This window comes from Neoarius graeffei, chromosome 1 (assembly GCF_027579695.1).
Source record: "Neoarius graeffei isolate fNeoGra1 chromosome 1, fNeoGra1.pri, whole genome shotgun sequence".
Lineage (NCBI taxonomy): Eukaryota > Metazoa > Chordata > Actinopteri > Siluriformes > Ariidae > Neoarius > Neoarius graeffei.
The window spans coordinates 80,695,268-80,710,811 of record NC_083569.1 but is presented as its reverse complement, the minus strand read 5'-3'; the positions used below and the strand labels follow the sequence as shown (position 1 = coordinate 80,710,811).

General features: G+C 39.7%; 1 protein-coding gene across 1 annotated transcript; it reads left to right on the top strand.

Moving 5' to 3' along the window:
• Positions 1–372: 372 nt before the first annotated feature.
• On the top strand, positions 373–13,608 carry mmp14a (matrix metallopeptidase 14a (membrane-inserted)). Its single transcript, XM_060936656.1, has 10 exons — positions 373–867; positions 7,891–8,039; positions 8,197–8,319; positions 8,978–9,285; positions 9,377–9,538; positions 9,922–10,061; positions 10,228–10,366; positions 10,451–10,601; positions 10,820–10,935; positions 11,749–13,608. Exons 1-10 carry the CDS (start codon positions 793–795, stop codon positions 12,075–12,077), a joined length of 1,692 nt encoding a protein of 563 aa, XP_060792639.1. The 5' UTR covers positions 373–792; the 3' UTR covers positions 12,078–13,608.
• Positions 13,609–15,544: the final 1,936 nt, after the last annotated feature.

The window sequence follows — 15,544 nt, the reverse complement described above, 5'->3', positions numbered from 1 at the left end:
ATACAGAAAGGCCCTCATCGGCCGCTGGGTTCGAACCCAGATCTTCTTGCTGTGAGGCAACAGTGCTAACCACTACACCACCATTAAATAAATGGTGTATATTGTAACATAAATGCAAGTTTTACTTATTCATAGTCAGTGATGCAAAGCAGCTTTGTCCAGAGCACACTGATGCTTACACGAGGCCATCAAAACTAATTCAAATTATTGCATGGTTTGATTTTTTTTTTCCTGCCATTACGCACAGAGCAGCTTGTTCAGATGTCCAGATGCGCTTTTCAGTGGCGAGTCAACTGTTTGATTCACTCGAATCGGCTCAGTGAAGTGACTCTTGAATGCTTCATCACTACAGAGAACCACGTTTGCAGCTCCTCATACACAAGAGCGAGGGATCAGTGCCGGAGGACAAAAGAGAAAAATGCAGTCAAGATGAGACACGATCGCCTTTAGACTACAGATCAACATGTTTTCGCAGATCTCCGCTACTGATATTGTTCTTTTCCTGAAACTGTTTTTGTATACAAGGTTTTAAGGCGCGACTTGTATTATTATTATTATTATTATTATTAAAATTATAACTATTGAACTCTGCATATTGTATTTCCAGCCTTGGGGCTTTTTCACAGAGTTTTCACTTTTGGACAAACCAGGACGATTTTCAGGAGTTTTAATTCCAAGTTTTGGAATTATCTGACTCAGGAAAATCAGAAGAGGAAAGGGTGCTTTAGGTTAGGGCACAGGGTGCTGGTGTGAGTTACAGAGCTAGTTACTGTGTGTTTGTGGAGACTCGGGATGGTCAGTTGGTCAGTGCTTTGGCTGGTGCTCACTGCTCTGGGTGTGAGCAGTGACAGAGAAGTCCGACCAGAGGTGAGGATTCTCTCTCTCTCTCACACACACACACACACAACTGTGACAATTGCACACTTCATTTGTTGGATGCATAATTTTGCACACAGGATAGACATAAACCAGTTTAAAACTCATTAGAGTATATCACATGTACATTATGTAGGTCTGGATATAGACAGATAGATAGATATTTCATATTTTAGACAATGTAAAAAGTAGACTAGCCTATACTCTGTTTTATTGAGTAATGAAACTTAAATTCATCATAAGATTGGGGGGAAAGGGCTTATTTAAGTGCCCTAATTAATAGCTATGGTTGTATTTAAGATTAGGCTTACATTTTGTGTGGGTTGGTGATCCAGAAGTATAAGCCCACACTTAGGTGAACTCAGGGAAAGGTTCTGGCTGAATATCAGATTTATCAAGGATTAAAGAGTTTATGTATGTAAAAGTGGATAACAGTTGTATTGGGTCTTATTGTTCATGTTAGGCATAATTATGTGCTGCCCTCTTCAGAGTTTTTTTTTAAAGCACTGTACATTTTAGAGTCCAATCCAATCATAGAGCTGAACAGTTCAACAGGGTTTGCTTTTTCAGAAAAGTTTCCAAATACAAGCTTGAAAGCATTTAGTCACGAGTGCATCACATAATCTTAACTGCTGAGCCACCATTGCTGCTAAATGACCCAGGCTTTAGGGATTGAGAAGATCCTTTTCACTTGAGAAATCAGCCTTCAGAGAAACAGGACGTCTCAAGCTGACATCATTTGTGTATATTTGACTTGCACAAAACCTGTGATCAGCCTGCTAACGTCTGCTGTAGGGATGACTGTCTGGCACATACACAGAGGTTGGATGACCAGGGGAAAAAAATTAAAGAGAGGGGATGGAGGTAGAGAAAAATCTTAAGTAAACAAGTAAGTAAGAGTTTTGGAATATCTGAATCAAATGTAAGCCAAAGCATTAATCTAGGTAAAATAATAATAATAATAATAATAATAATAATAATAATTAAACAAATCAGAAGGATTGCATGAGGATCTAAATATCTTGAGCATCCCTTTACCCTGCCTCCTCTTTCCATTCTTCACATTGCGATAATCAGCCAAGGTTAGCAGTGGAAAATTCAGCCGAGCTGGCTGAAACAAGGCTGTTCCAGGTTTCCACAGACGATAACAGTCTCTCTGCCTGGAGTCACAAGGGAGTCATGTGATCCAAATGATCGCATGAAAAGGTCACAGTGGCGGTTAAGTCCCATATGGTAAAACCACATCTGCACCCTTTCTGGCTTTAAATTTATATAGGATAAAAGGAATTTGCTGAACTAGTGTTGGCTGTAGTTCAACAGTCTGTAAACAGTTCTGTCGAAAATGACTACCAGGTATTTCATGTTATAATGTGGTTTGAAAAGTCAAGCTGGTATAATGTTAACAAGTCAGCCAATTTTTAGCTTTTACTGGCTAAACTGTAAGTAAAAACACCCAAACTCTACTCATCTTTCTCATTATAATGGAGGTCATTAAGCATCATACATTTTTAAATAATTTTTGTATCATATTCAACCAAAATGTATAGGTCACGATTTAAAGCTGTGAGAGTCCCATGGTGCAACAGTGGTGTGGTTACAGGTGCTGTTCACATTTTAATTAAAAAAAAAAAAAAAACATAGACCTTGGAAAATGGCTGGACAATTCTTTCTTTCTTTCTTTCTTTCTTTCTTGTTTTTTTTTTCTCCACCTCCACAGCCTGCAGCTCACAGAAAGTTGAGGCCCCTAGTACGAATTTACTCTCAGTAGTACTGCAGATGTAATGCACATGCAGTAAATTGCTCACCAACTATCTTTTCATTTTTTGTGAGTAGTGAACACGCTGCAGATGTCTGTAAATGTGCAGTCTAACATCTAATCACTGGTGCATGTCAAGATATATGAATTAAAAAAAACCTTTCAAATCTGCAGACTACTATATTTAATATGCTGAAAATAAACAACTGTCAGTCATGATAATCAAACAGCTTTATATGGGTGCAATCAATGACCACCAGCTTTAGATTGGAGAGTGTACAAAGCATATGCTTCGCTTAGTATAGTGTCATTTTCTGGACATTCTGGACATTTCTGGAGTGTGAGAACTTATGAAAGAGGGATAAAATTGTTGCTGTGCCACTGGTCAGGTGAACATGACACTAAATACATCAGTGATCTGAGCCACTATGTGACTGAGACCAAAACTGATGCTGATGACCACAATTTCCTGTTTTTTCCACTGGCAGAAGTCTGAGGGGAACAACTGAGCCGGTCTGTCTCCTTCCAAGTCAAATTCAGCAAACTTCTGCCCCCGCTGCCTCTTTTTCTCATTTCGTTGTATGTTCTGCTTTGTGTTCAGGAGTCTGGTAGATTTTAAAGCTTTTGTTTTTGTTTGCATCCCCAATCACCGCTCTCTTCTTTGTCTTTCTCTCTAATTAAAAAAACAACAACTATAATTTATGTATGCTTGTGCAATCTTCAACCAGGTCTCTCTCTCTCTCTCTCTCTCTCTCTCCAAATTCTCTCTTAATTTAAACGGCAACAGTTACTGAGTTTCAGGCTATAAACTCTTTCTGTGATGTTTTCTTTCTTCAGAATACTCTGTCAGCAGTTTGTTCTATTAAACAACACACTCAGATGGCTCATGTCCATATCATGTCATCAGTAAGGTCAAGTCCAAGTTGTTGCAACACTGCAAAGCTGTTTTTCTCAAAACATCTCAGAACTCTTGGAAAATACAATTTGTGCTTGTTTTCTTATAATCAGTGTGAGTGGGATGTAAATGTAATTTAAATGTACATTGGGCTAATTTTAATGCATTATGTCAGCAATCAGAGAGTGGCAGAACACAGGAGGAAGTCACTTTCAGCTTAAGAGGAGGCATATGTTTACCACCCTGGCATGTCAGTAGGTGAGGTCATAGCATATGGTTGCGCTTAGCATCAGAGGTGGCATTTACTGTAGGTTTACTCCTTCAACTAGAATCAGCTCTGCTTCTCAAGATGGGGAGTTGTCTTTCTATTTATAGGACAATTATTTATTTGTACAGTTTAACTTACAGATAAATAGTGAAAAGTGAAAGTTTTTTTTTTTACAAACCATATAATACTTTTTTTAAAATTTTTGATTGAATCTATTTGTATGTTTTTCTACTCTAGTCTGCAGGTCATGTCTATTAAACTCAGAAACATTCACTGTATTGTAATGCTCTTATTACAGATTAACATCTGCTCTGCTGAGCTCTTTCAGCTCCCCCGGTATCTTTTTTTCTTGATGTGTGGTCATTTAAGTATGAATAACTTAACCTCCATGTCTGAGCAATGCTCATATCCTGATGTGAGTGATGTTTATGTCATAAATAAAGGCTCGCCAGACTGACTGGGGTGCAGGAGACTTAATAAAGGCTACCTGTCTGTGTCGCAGAGGCCAACACGCTGACTCTTCCCCAGTCAGAGGAGTCAGGAAAGACTTCTAAATAGAACCTTTGACGCTCACTGCTGGGTGTTCCAGAGGCCTGGTGCATGCTGGGATTGCTGGCAGCAGTAAGAGGAGACCTGAGGCCTCGTGAGTCAGAAGTGAGAGAGGTCTTCTGACAGAGAAAGGGAGAGAGAGAGAGAGAGAGAGAGAAAAAAACATGAATATAGGAAAGGGGAGAGGATAAAATAGTTTGGGAAAAGAGGGATGAAAGGATACATATAGAACAAAGAAAGAAGAGGGAAGGAAGACAAAGAGAAGTAGAAGAGGGGTAGCGAGCTACATGAGATCAAGAGAGAGGAGGATGGGGGGGAGTTTTTCATCCCTCTGAACTAGAGTGTGTTTTTCCCAGCATAGGGAAAAAAGACCACAGCATAGCAGCGACACACAGGGAGCAGTCAGAGAGTGGAGGAATGGAGCAAGAGCATACTGACCAGATTAAGGCTAAAATATAAAGCAGCGCTTATGCAACCTTAAACCATTCCCGTCTTCAAAAAGTTCAGAACGTTATAGTTTCAACAGAATAGTGTGTGCAGTGATGTTTAGCTTATCGAAGTGTTATTTGATTAGAAATATGACTTTTTTTGGTCATTTTGTAGGACTGAGTAATGCAATAATTCACAAAAGCCCTTAACGTCCAGACACGTAACACAAACAGGAAGTAGTCAATCTGTCATATGAGTTATTTTACAATAGTGCTGAGGCTGACTGTGAAAGCTGTTCTAAGAAGTCAAAATTACCTCAGTACATAGGATTTGGACATATAGCAATTTTTGAATCTAACTGTTTGACTAATTATGTGCTTGGAGTGACTACGCATTGAGCTCATAGACATTAAAACTGTCTTAAGCTCTTGGAAATTTCTTGTCTCCTCCTGTATTACTGTCTCGCCCTGACTCCCTTTTGCTGAGTGTGTGTGCAGTACGTCCTACAAATATCCTGCTTTCATGTAGAACACAATGCATACAGTATATATACTGTATATTATAAAAGAAAAGTAAGAGAAAATAGCCTTCACTGACACACCAGTGCTGTCTAAGTGTGTCCCAAAGAGCTTTAATAAGCTTCCAAAGCTCGTAGAGTTAGAGATGAGAAAAATGCAACAATTTTACAAAAGATAGAGTGGAGAAATAGAGAGGAAGAGAGAAGGCAGTTTTGAGGTTTGGGGTCTGAAGGATTGCTGAAGAATTCTTTGTCATTTTTCTGACTGAGTTTGTGGTCAGAGTGCAGACAGATGACATCTGAAGCGTTACACTGTAAAAAAAGAATAGTCGAGAATACTTGAAATTTCAAGGCAACAGTCTGCGTTAAGAATTTTATGTTTTGCCAACGATGTATGCCCATGATAATCCAAACTATGATAACACTGTTATCTTTATTAAGAATTCTTAATTAAGTCAATTTTCAATTCCTCATTCTGCCAACATAGATTTCTCTTTTTGCTGAACAGTGGCATTCACAGTAGTACAAAAAGGCAATTGAGGTTCTCACAATTTTTGGGGGGGCTTTTTTTTACCTTTATTTGGATAGGACAGTGTAGAGACAGGAAATGAGCGGGAGAGAGAGACGGAGAGGGATCGGGAAATGACCTCAGGTCGGAATCGAACCCAGGTCCCCGGATTTATGGTATGGTGCCTTATCCACCTGAGCCACGACAACATGATCTTCAACCGGAGAGAGAACCACATTGCCTAGCCCTTGCATTTGGGAGCGGAAACCCCGTGTCTTGGTCATTAAGAGCATGCGCTGAATAAACACCTGTGGCAATTATGTATTTTCAATTCAGATTATTCACTATTGCATATTTACACATCATTGAGGTGCACCCTATCAGTTTGATGTGGATTTTTCTGTTCGTTAATAATTATTCATATTTTCTTGTCCATTCAATTGTGAATATGGAATTACTTGAACAAAGCGTAATTCTATTTTTTAGAATTATCCACATCAAGAAAAATCCACATCAAACTGATAGGGTGCACCTCAATGATGTGTAAATATACAATAGTGAATAATCTGAATTGAAAATACATAATTGTCACAGGTGTTTATTCAGCGCATGCTCTTAATGACCAAGACACGGGGTTTCCGCTCCCAAATGCAAGGGCTGGGCAATGTGGTTCTCTCTCCGGTTGAAGTTCATGTTGTCGTGGCTCAGGTGGATAAGGCGCCATACCATAAATCTGGGGGCCTGGGTTTGATTCTGACCTGAGGTAATTTCCTGATCTCTCTCTCCTGCTCATTTCCTGTCTCTACACTGTCCTATCCAAATAAAGGTGAAAAAAGCCCCCCCCAAAAAAATTGTGATAACCTCAATTGCCTTTTTGTACTACTGTGAATGCCACTGTTCAGCAAAAAGAGAAATCTATGTTGGCAGAATGAGGAATTGAAAATTGACTTAATTAAGAATTCTTAATAAAGATAACAGTGTTATCATAGTTTGGATTATCATGGGCACATCGTTGGCAAAACATAAAATTATTAATGCAGACTGTTGCCTTGAAATTTCAAGTATTCTCAACTATTCTTTTTTACAGTGTAGCCGAAGCTCCCACTCATGCATCTAGCCTACAGTCTGACTTCCTTCTGCATCCAAATGAAAATACAAATGAAAATTGTAATGCATTCATACTCAGTATCCTATTTTTGGTGCAATCTGCATATCTCTTGTCCTAGATATGACCCAGGACAATATTAATGGGCACTGATTTTTTTTTTTTTTTGATCACACCCTGAGTCTTGGTCTTTACAGTCTTTACGGCTGAAGAAGTGAATGCTCGTGTGTAAAGGGTGTAGTGTTTCTCAGGCTACTGATTTAGAACAGACCTGCCATTTTTGTGACCTTTCACTTCATTTTTACTGGAACTTTTGCTAAGCATCAGTGTTTTAGGCAGCAGTAGAGATAGACTTGCTAGATTAGAGGATTTATTTACACTGAATGGCCTAAAACATTTGAATGTGTGTTTGATTGGCCGTTAAAAGGAGTGCGTATTTGAGTTAAGAGAGAGTTTAGCTTTTCTCTCATCATGCACAAAAAGAAAGGATGTTTATGAGGGTGTGATCCTTTTGAAACTCTTTGAGCAGCCTCAGTACACTGAGTATATACTGAGTGTACATAGTAATTATTTTTTATGTATTTTATTTTGTTGGGTTTTCTTTCATCCTCTTTTTATTCTCTCTCTTTCACTGAAATGTTTATTTTTGTAATTTGTTTCTTGCTAACACATGCTGTTTCTGAAACAAAGTCAACTCAGTCATTCTACACACGCTCAACGAAGACCACACACACACACACACACACACACACTGGTTCCTCTACGTTCCAAAGAAGACAAACATACTGCTATTCAAGTTCATATAGTCAAGAACACACACAAACAGGGACTTTTATGAAGTTGGGGTGTTGATGTAATTGGAAGATTGTTTCAGCAACCATAGATAGAATAATCTGGGTTCTGAACTAATTATGGTCGATGACTACATTAAGTCCTACGTCTTCCTCTCTCTTTTTTGTTCTACACTTTGCTCTCTCTCTGTCTCAGGTATGGCTACAGCAGTATGGGTACCTTCCTCCCGGTGATGTGCGTGCTCAGGCTATCCGCTCCCCTAAGGCCATCGCCTCTGCTATCTCTGCCATGCAGAAGTTCTATAGTCTCACCATCACAGGAAAGATGGACCCTGAAACACTCGAGTGAGTCTTAGTCTCAGATGAGCCTATCACAGAACAGGCTATTGGTGGTAAAATAATAAACTGATCAACAACCAATGAGAGAGAGCCATTTATACAAATAAATATGTTTCATACAAGAAGGAAAATAGGATGTGTAAATGTGTGATCCTGTTTTCAGAGCGATGCAGAAACCACGCTGTGGGGTTCCAGATAAATTTGGCACTGAACAGAAGAGCAACCTGAGGAGGAGACGCTATGTCATTCAGGGTCAGAAGTGGAACAAGGCAGAGGTCACATTCAGGTAGGATGCAGCCATCAGCAAAGCATTCAAATAACATTTATCATTCATGCTATGTACTAGAAAATAAAGAATATTCAAAGGAAGTCCATGTAATCATTCTAAGTTTGATTTCCATCAGGGATGCCGCTAGAAATTTTGGACCCTATGAAAGAATATAACATTGATACCCCACCCCCCACATTTCTGGTAACCTGACTTCTTCATAATGGTGTCAGTCTACTGATGGTTCACCATCAATTCTGCTTCTACTGTACACAGTTAATGTTAGTGCTGGATTGGAAAGAAACAAACCTAACACGGTGTCACGCTCTGGCTCCACCTACACAAGACTGTACCATGTAATGAATAGGGAGAGGGGAGAAATATAAAGACTATCTATTCTAATAATTTTGTGGAAAATGGAAAAACAAACCAGAAGGTTGTTGTATTTGCTCGTTTTAAGAGACAAAATTATTTTAAAATTTTTTTATTAATTTAACTTACACATGGTAATAATGTTAAGGTTGTCCTGTGAGGGCCCTCTGTCAATGATGGGCCCTTAGAATTGTCCTAACTTTCCCCCCCAACAGCACCCCTGATTTCCATAACTGAACACGTAAACTGATTTTGATTTCAGGTATGAACTATATTTATATTGATACACTGGTGTATTTAACAGCATCCAGAACTACACTCCTAAAGTGGGTGAATATGCTACATATGAGGCCATCCGGAAGGCCTTCAAGGTTTGGGAGTCAGTCACACCACTGAAGTTCCGGGAAATTCCATACTACCAGATCAGAGAAAGGCCTGAAAGGTTCGCTGACATCATGCTTTTCTTCGCTGATGGTTACCATGATGACAGCACGCCATTTGATGGGGAAGGAGGCTTCCTGGCTCATGCATACTTTCCAGGTCCAGGGATCGGAGGTGACACACACTTTGATGCAGCAGAGCCTTGGACAACTGGCAATGTGGACCAAGGAGGTAAAACATGAGGGATGTCGGAAAGGAGAGGATGGATTACCTCATCAGATCTGTCACTGATGTTCCATGTTATCATTGGTTCTCATTTCAGGGAATGATGTTTTCCTGGTCGCAGTGCATGAGCTGGGTCATGCACTGGGTTTAGAACATTCTGGGGATCCTTCTGCCATCATGGCCCCATTCTATCAGTGGGTGGAGACTGAGAATTTTGTGCTTCCTGAAGATGACAGACATGGAATACAGCAGATTTACGGTTTGTCTGATTTTCTTTAGGGCCTGGTACACTTTAAAACACAGGTCCACTGAATAGAAATAAACAAGGAAGCCTTCTTTCTGGATTCAACTCAAAATCATTTGTATGTATTTTTGAACCACACTGGATAGGAACCAGCTTACAAGCATAGCTTAGTGACTCTTATATAATGTCTTCAATATATTTACAAATAAAAATATAACATAATGTAGAATTAACACGGACAAAACTTACTACCATTATATTTTATGTATAAGTTTAATAAGCTCTGTTTGAGCAGCTTTTGAAAAGAGGATATACCATATCTCAAAATGCACAGTTTTATATAGAGTATGGATATTTTTAATGCTATCTAAAACAGCTATAAAATATTCGATCTGCAGGTTCTCGGTCAGGAGAGGTGCCGACCCCCCCTCCTCCACAGCCCACACGCAGATCTGACCGACCTTCAGGTAGGCCTGATATCTGCAAAGGCCACTTTGACACTATCACCATCCTGCGGGGAGAGATGTTTGTCTTTAAGGTAAGTCCTGGCATCAGAATGTCATGATATTGTATGGAATTACTGTAGCATTTAAGCGCTATATGAAGTGAATAGTGTATCGGTGACACACTATATACTGAGTATACAACCAAAGTGCATTTAAAAATCAGTAATCAGCGTCTCTCTTTTCTCTCTCCCCTGATAGGAAAAGTGGTTCTGGCGAATGCGTGATAGTAAACCTCTGCAAGGTTACCCCATGCTTATTTCACACTTCTGGAAAGGCCTGCCGCAGTCTATCAATGCTGCCTACGAGCGTGCAGATGGAAAATTTGTCTTCTTTAAAGGTACAGCCGCACTTCTAGTCCTGTAGTATTCAGGTTATATTTACATCACTGGATACATTTCTCTCTGTCTTTTCTCTCATGTAGGTGATAAGTACTGGGTGTTTAGCGAGGCCACTTTGGATCATGGATATCCTAAAACCTTTAAGGAACTGGGCACAGGCCTTCCGAAAGACAGAATAGATGCTGCTCTCTTCTACACCCCAAATGGGAACACCTACTTTTTTAGAGGAAGCAAGTGAGTGTCTATTGTTCTTAAGTACTGAGGAACTGTCACTGTATCGAGAGTCTAAAAAAAGCCTCAAATTTTCTTCATAATAATAACATGATTTTATTCGTCATTTGGCATCATTTCCCCATAATGTTGGTTCCGCTTCTAATTTTGTCAGCTTTTTTCTTCTCTATAAAAATAAACATAATCTTCCCTTTTTCATCCTTTTTCATTTCTGTTTATAGATATTACCGCTTCAATGAGAACACGCGCTCTGTGGAATCAGATTACCCCAAACCCATCAGTACGTGGAGTGGAGTTCCTGATGATATCAAAGCAGCCATTATAAAGGAGGACAGAGGTACATGAGTATACGTGTTTATGTGTGTGTGTGTGTGTGGGGCAAAAGGGGATGGTGGGGGGGTGAATGCGAGCAGGTGCCACCCCAGATGTAGCCAGCTGTACTGTGTGACGTTAATGATGAGGATATGACTGGGCTACAAATTCTGATTCAGCAAAGCATTTCCTTCCTTGTGTACATTTTATACCATGAGCACAGGAAATAATTTTTTTTCTCTTAGGCTGGGATGTGTGTTTTAATTCCTTGTATCAGGACATGACTAAAGAAGATCCAGTCATAAATTTTAATCCTAGTCCTGAATCAATACTAGACAGCCTATGTAGTCTATATAACAAGAATAGGAACGATGAATGAATGAATGAATGCTAGGGGAAGCCATGGCCTAATGGTTAGAGAAGCAGCTTTGGGGCCAAAAGGTTGTTGGTTTGATTCCCTGGACCAGCAGGAATGGCTAAAGTGCTCTTGTGCAAGACACCTAATCTCCAACTGCTGCTCTGAGTAAAAGTGTCTGATAAATTTCTGTAATGTAATGAATGACACTGATTGTAGCATGTGTGTTAAGTTATTTGGATTGAAAAAATGAGAGGCGTTAGAGTTTGACATAATGGTAGTGTCAGCTTCTGGAGGCGAGCCCTAGGAATTTAGTGAAATAAATTGACAAGGATTTTGTTACTTTCATAAAATGCTGTTGTGAGTAAGCAAAATATACACACGTTTTTATTTGCACATGCTAGTATGTAGCCATGATATAAGCAAGTTAACACCCCTAAAGTGATATAAACTGCAGAGAATTTCTTGTCCTGCTTTCTCCAGCCTACACCTACTTCTACAAAGCCAACAAATATTGGAAGTTCAACAACAACCAGCTGAAGGTGGAGTCTGGCTACCCCAAGTCCGTCCTGACTGATTGGATGGGCTGTGAGCGTGAGGACTCGACAAAGCCAGACGGAACTGACGAGGAAGTCATCATCATTGAAGTGAACAAGTCAGATGGATTTGCTGGAAGGGTGGCAGTCATAGTGAGCCCTCTCTTACTGTTGGCCTGTGTGCTCATAATTCTGGGAGCGTTGCTGTTCTTCCAGCGCTACGGTACCCCACGACGCCTCCTCTACTGCCACCGCTCTCTATTGGACAGGGTGTAAAGATGAAGGGATGGAAACTGAGAAGAGATAGGGATGTGGGGCAATAGCAGGGGTGAAGAGAAAGGGTGTGGGGAGGGGGATAATGGTAGAATGGAGAGGCTTTGCTCAGATGGAGATGATAAGGACTTTGAGATTGTTTACAGAACAGCAAGGAGGAAAATAATGGGAAGGAGGGAAGGAAGGATGAAGAAGTGAAGCGACAGAAAAGGGAACAATGCATATTGTTTTGGTAGTTAATTGTACATCTCTGCCATAATGAAGAGACCTATCAAGGAGAGGGAGATACAGAGAAAAAGAGGGAGCTCATTAAAAAAAAACTTTTTAAAATTGAATACGTTGAAGAAAAGTAAAGCACTTTTTATTGTATTGGCCCTCCCTCTTCCTCTCTTGTCATCTGTCTCTCCCAAATCCAACGACTCCAGCCACAGTGCTGTATGATTAATGCCTTTGTTTCTGCTTTCATAAATTTCCATCTCACCTCTGGTTTTAGCTTTTAAATTTAGCCACAATTTTTTTATTTCTCCCAAAACCCTTATATTATCCTTATATTCCCTTCAGTGCTTTCAACCTCTCAGGTAACGTTTATTACCTGCATTTGGGAAAATAATCAAATTAATCTGTATTTCTACAGACATGCTTGTATTTGGATTAAAAATATTAACCCCTAGTGAAAGATGCCTTCCAAACATACAGTATATCTCAACAATAGAGACTGCTGTATTTGAAAGGGTAAAGGTGAAAGGTCAAAGTTCAGGGAGGAAGTGTGGCTCAGGCACCTAAAAGCACGCCGTTTTTTATTTACATCCAGAGAGAACAGCAGTCTTGCAGGTACATCTCCAGATATTAATTTTATAAAGTGTTTGTTACCATGTATTGTTATTAATGTTATTAATGATTGCGCTTGTTATTATTATAACTATGGTTATTGTTATTATTGTTCTCCGTATTTAGTCCTTTTTTTAATTTTGTAGTCATTTCAAGTCCTGCTGGACAGAGGCAGAATGTGACTGATATTAAAATGGCTCCCAATTTTTTTTTAAATATTAAAAACATCAGGTTGTTCTACAGGAAATAAACATACTTGTATGAAAGATTCGAAATAATGTTGAGGAATTACAGAAATTGCTGGAGAGAAGATCAGAAAAAGACTTACAGACACCAGCCCTGTTGACAGGCCAAAGTTGCTGTGTGTTATTTTTTGCAATAATGTTTATGTGCCTTAAAAACCTCACTGGATTTATTGTATTTGGATGGTTCTTTGGAGAAAGCCTTGTTCTTTTGGGTGGAGCAAAAGTTCTCTGAGAGGAATAAACCTAATTATGGAAAAAAAAATAATGGTGCTATGTATTTTCTTGAATACACACATCCACATCAAAATGTTTAATTAATGTAGTCTTAACAATGATAATAATAATGATATTTATAATGATGATGATTTACTGTAAATGGAAGGGAATGTGATTCTTGCTTTTTTTCCTTTTTTTTGTATTGCAGGAACAAATAATGAAATAAAAGTATTTTGTCAAATGTTCTTTTGCCTCTTCTGTCGTTGTTTTTTCCCACTTAATCCTCTTTATTTCTTATGTAAACCTTTCTTTATGTGAGTCGTAGATTTGAAGGATAACCAGGAATGCTGATTATGCTAAAAAAAAAACAAAAAAAAACAGCTGTGTGTGTCTGTGTTTGTGTGTGTGATGTTGTTTTCTCATGTTCCTGCGCTGAACAGAATGAAAATTGTGGTTTGTCAGGAATGGGGAGTGTTTCATGGATCGTGCGTATATGAAAGTATTGTGTGTGTTTTCCTTTTCAGACTTTGCAAAGCTAGACATGTTCTTCTGCTGAACTATTCTTTGAAAACAAAAGAGAGCGAGAGTTTGCTGTAGGTTCTCCTGCCTCCCAAGTTTCCCTAAACTGCTTTTTTCAAACTTCTCTGCCATTTCATTTCCTTTCTGCCTGCTCGTCCTTTCCCCCGCCTCCTCTCTCGGACTCTGACTCTCCAATTTCTCCTCTTGCTGCAAAATTGTTCTCTTTTATGGGGCTCTTAACTGAAACCAGTCCTCCCCTCACCACAAATATCTCTCTATCTGTTTTTCCTCTCTTTCTCCTTCTTGCCATTCCTTAAGGATCTCTCTCTCTCTCTCTCTCACACACACACACACACACACACACACACCGCATCTGTTCATTTACTTTCTTTTCTGTTTTCTCTGTCTTCTCTGATCAAGTTATATTAATGAAACCATCAGGCTTCCTGTCCTTTAGATTCTGTATCACATTCCTACACTGACATTTAATAATTACTGGCACATTATGGAAACCTATAAACATGCCTACACCATTTTTTGTTCCACACTTGGTTTCTTCACTTTCACATTGTTCCAGAGATGACTCTGACGTGTACTGGAGGGTTTAGTGGTACAGATGGTGGGAAGGCTCTGACAGAATTGTCTGGCATCTTTAATCTCTGCAACCCAGAAATCTCTCTCAGCTGGAGAGCAGAAAAAAGAGGCCTCAACAGCTGTTTGCAGTTTTAACCTGTGCTAATTTGTAACTCTAAAAAAAAACAACTTACAAGTATGTGTGTGTTCATGTTAGACAGTGCGCTTAGCTTTGTTGTCACATCTGTCTATTTAATACGAAATTGCAGTAGAATAACAAGCAGTAAAGTGCATGATACATATTCAACTCTTACAGTGTTACAGGATTGTAACCCTTTAGTTTCATCTCATCTCATCTCATTATCTCTAGCCACTTTATCCTGTTCTACAGGGTCGCAGGCAAGCTGGAGCCTATCCCAGCTGACTACGGGCGAAAGGCGGGGTACACCCTGGACAAGTCGCCAGGTCATCACAGGGCTGACACATAGACACAGACAACCATTCACACTCACATTCACACCTACGGTCAATTTAGAGTCACCAGTTAACCTAACCTGCATGTCTTTGGACTGTGGGGGAAACCGGAGCACCCGGAGGAAACCCACGCGGACACGGGGAGAACATGCAAACTCCACACAGAAAGGCCCTCGCCGGCCCCGGGGCTCGAACCCAGGACCTTCTTGCTGTGAGGCGACAGCGCTAACCACTACACCACCGTGCCGCCCACCCTTTAGTTTCTTAGTAAAAAAAGAAAGAAAAAAGAAAATGTACTTCCAATTGTTCTGTGTCTCTAATTCATCTATCCTGGCATCAGATGTGTATTATGCATACTCTCCCAGTGTCTGCATGGAGTTTCTGAGAGCTTCTACAGGTTCTTCCTACTATCAAAAAAACCCGCAACTAGGTGGATTGGCTAGGTTAACATAGAGCCCCTGTGTGTGTGGGTAGGGGTGGGGGGTGAACATGGTGCCCTGTGATGGAATGGTGTCTCATTCAAGGTCTATTCCAAAGCAAGTAATCAAGAGAAATATTAAAGCTGAGAGATTCCAAAAAATTTGTTCCAGCAAGGAAAGTGATATACCATGGGGT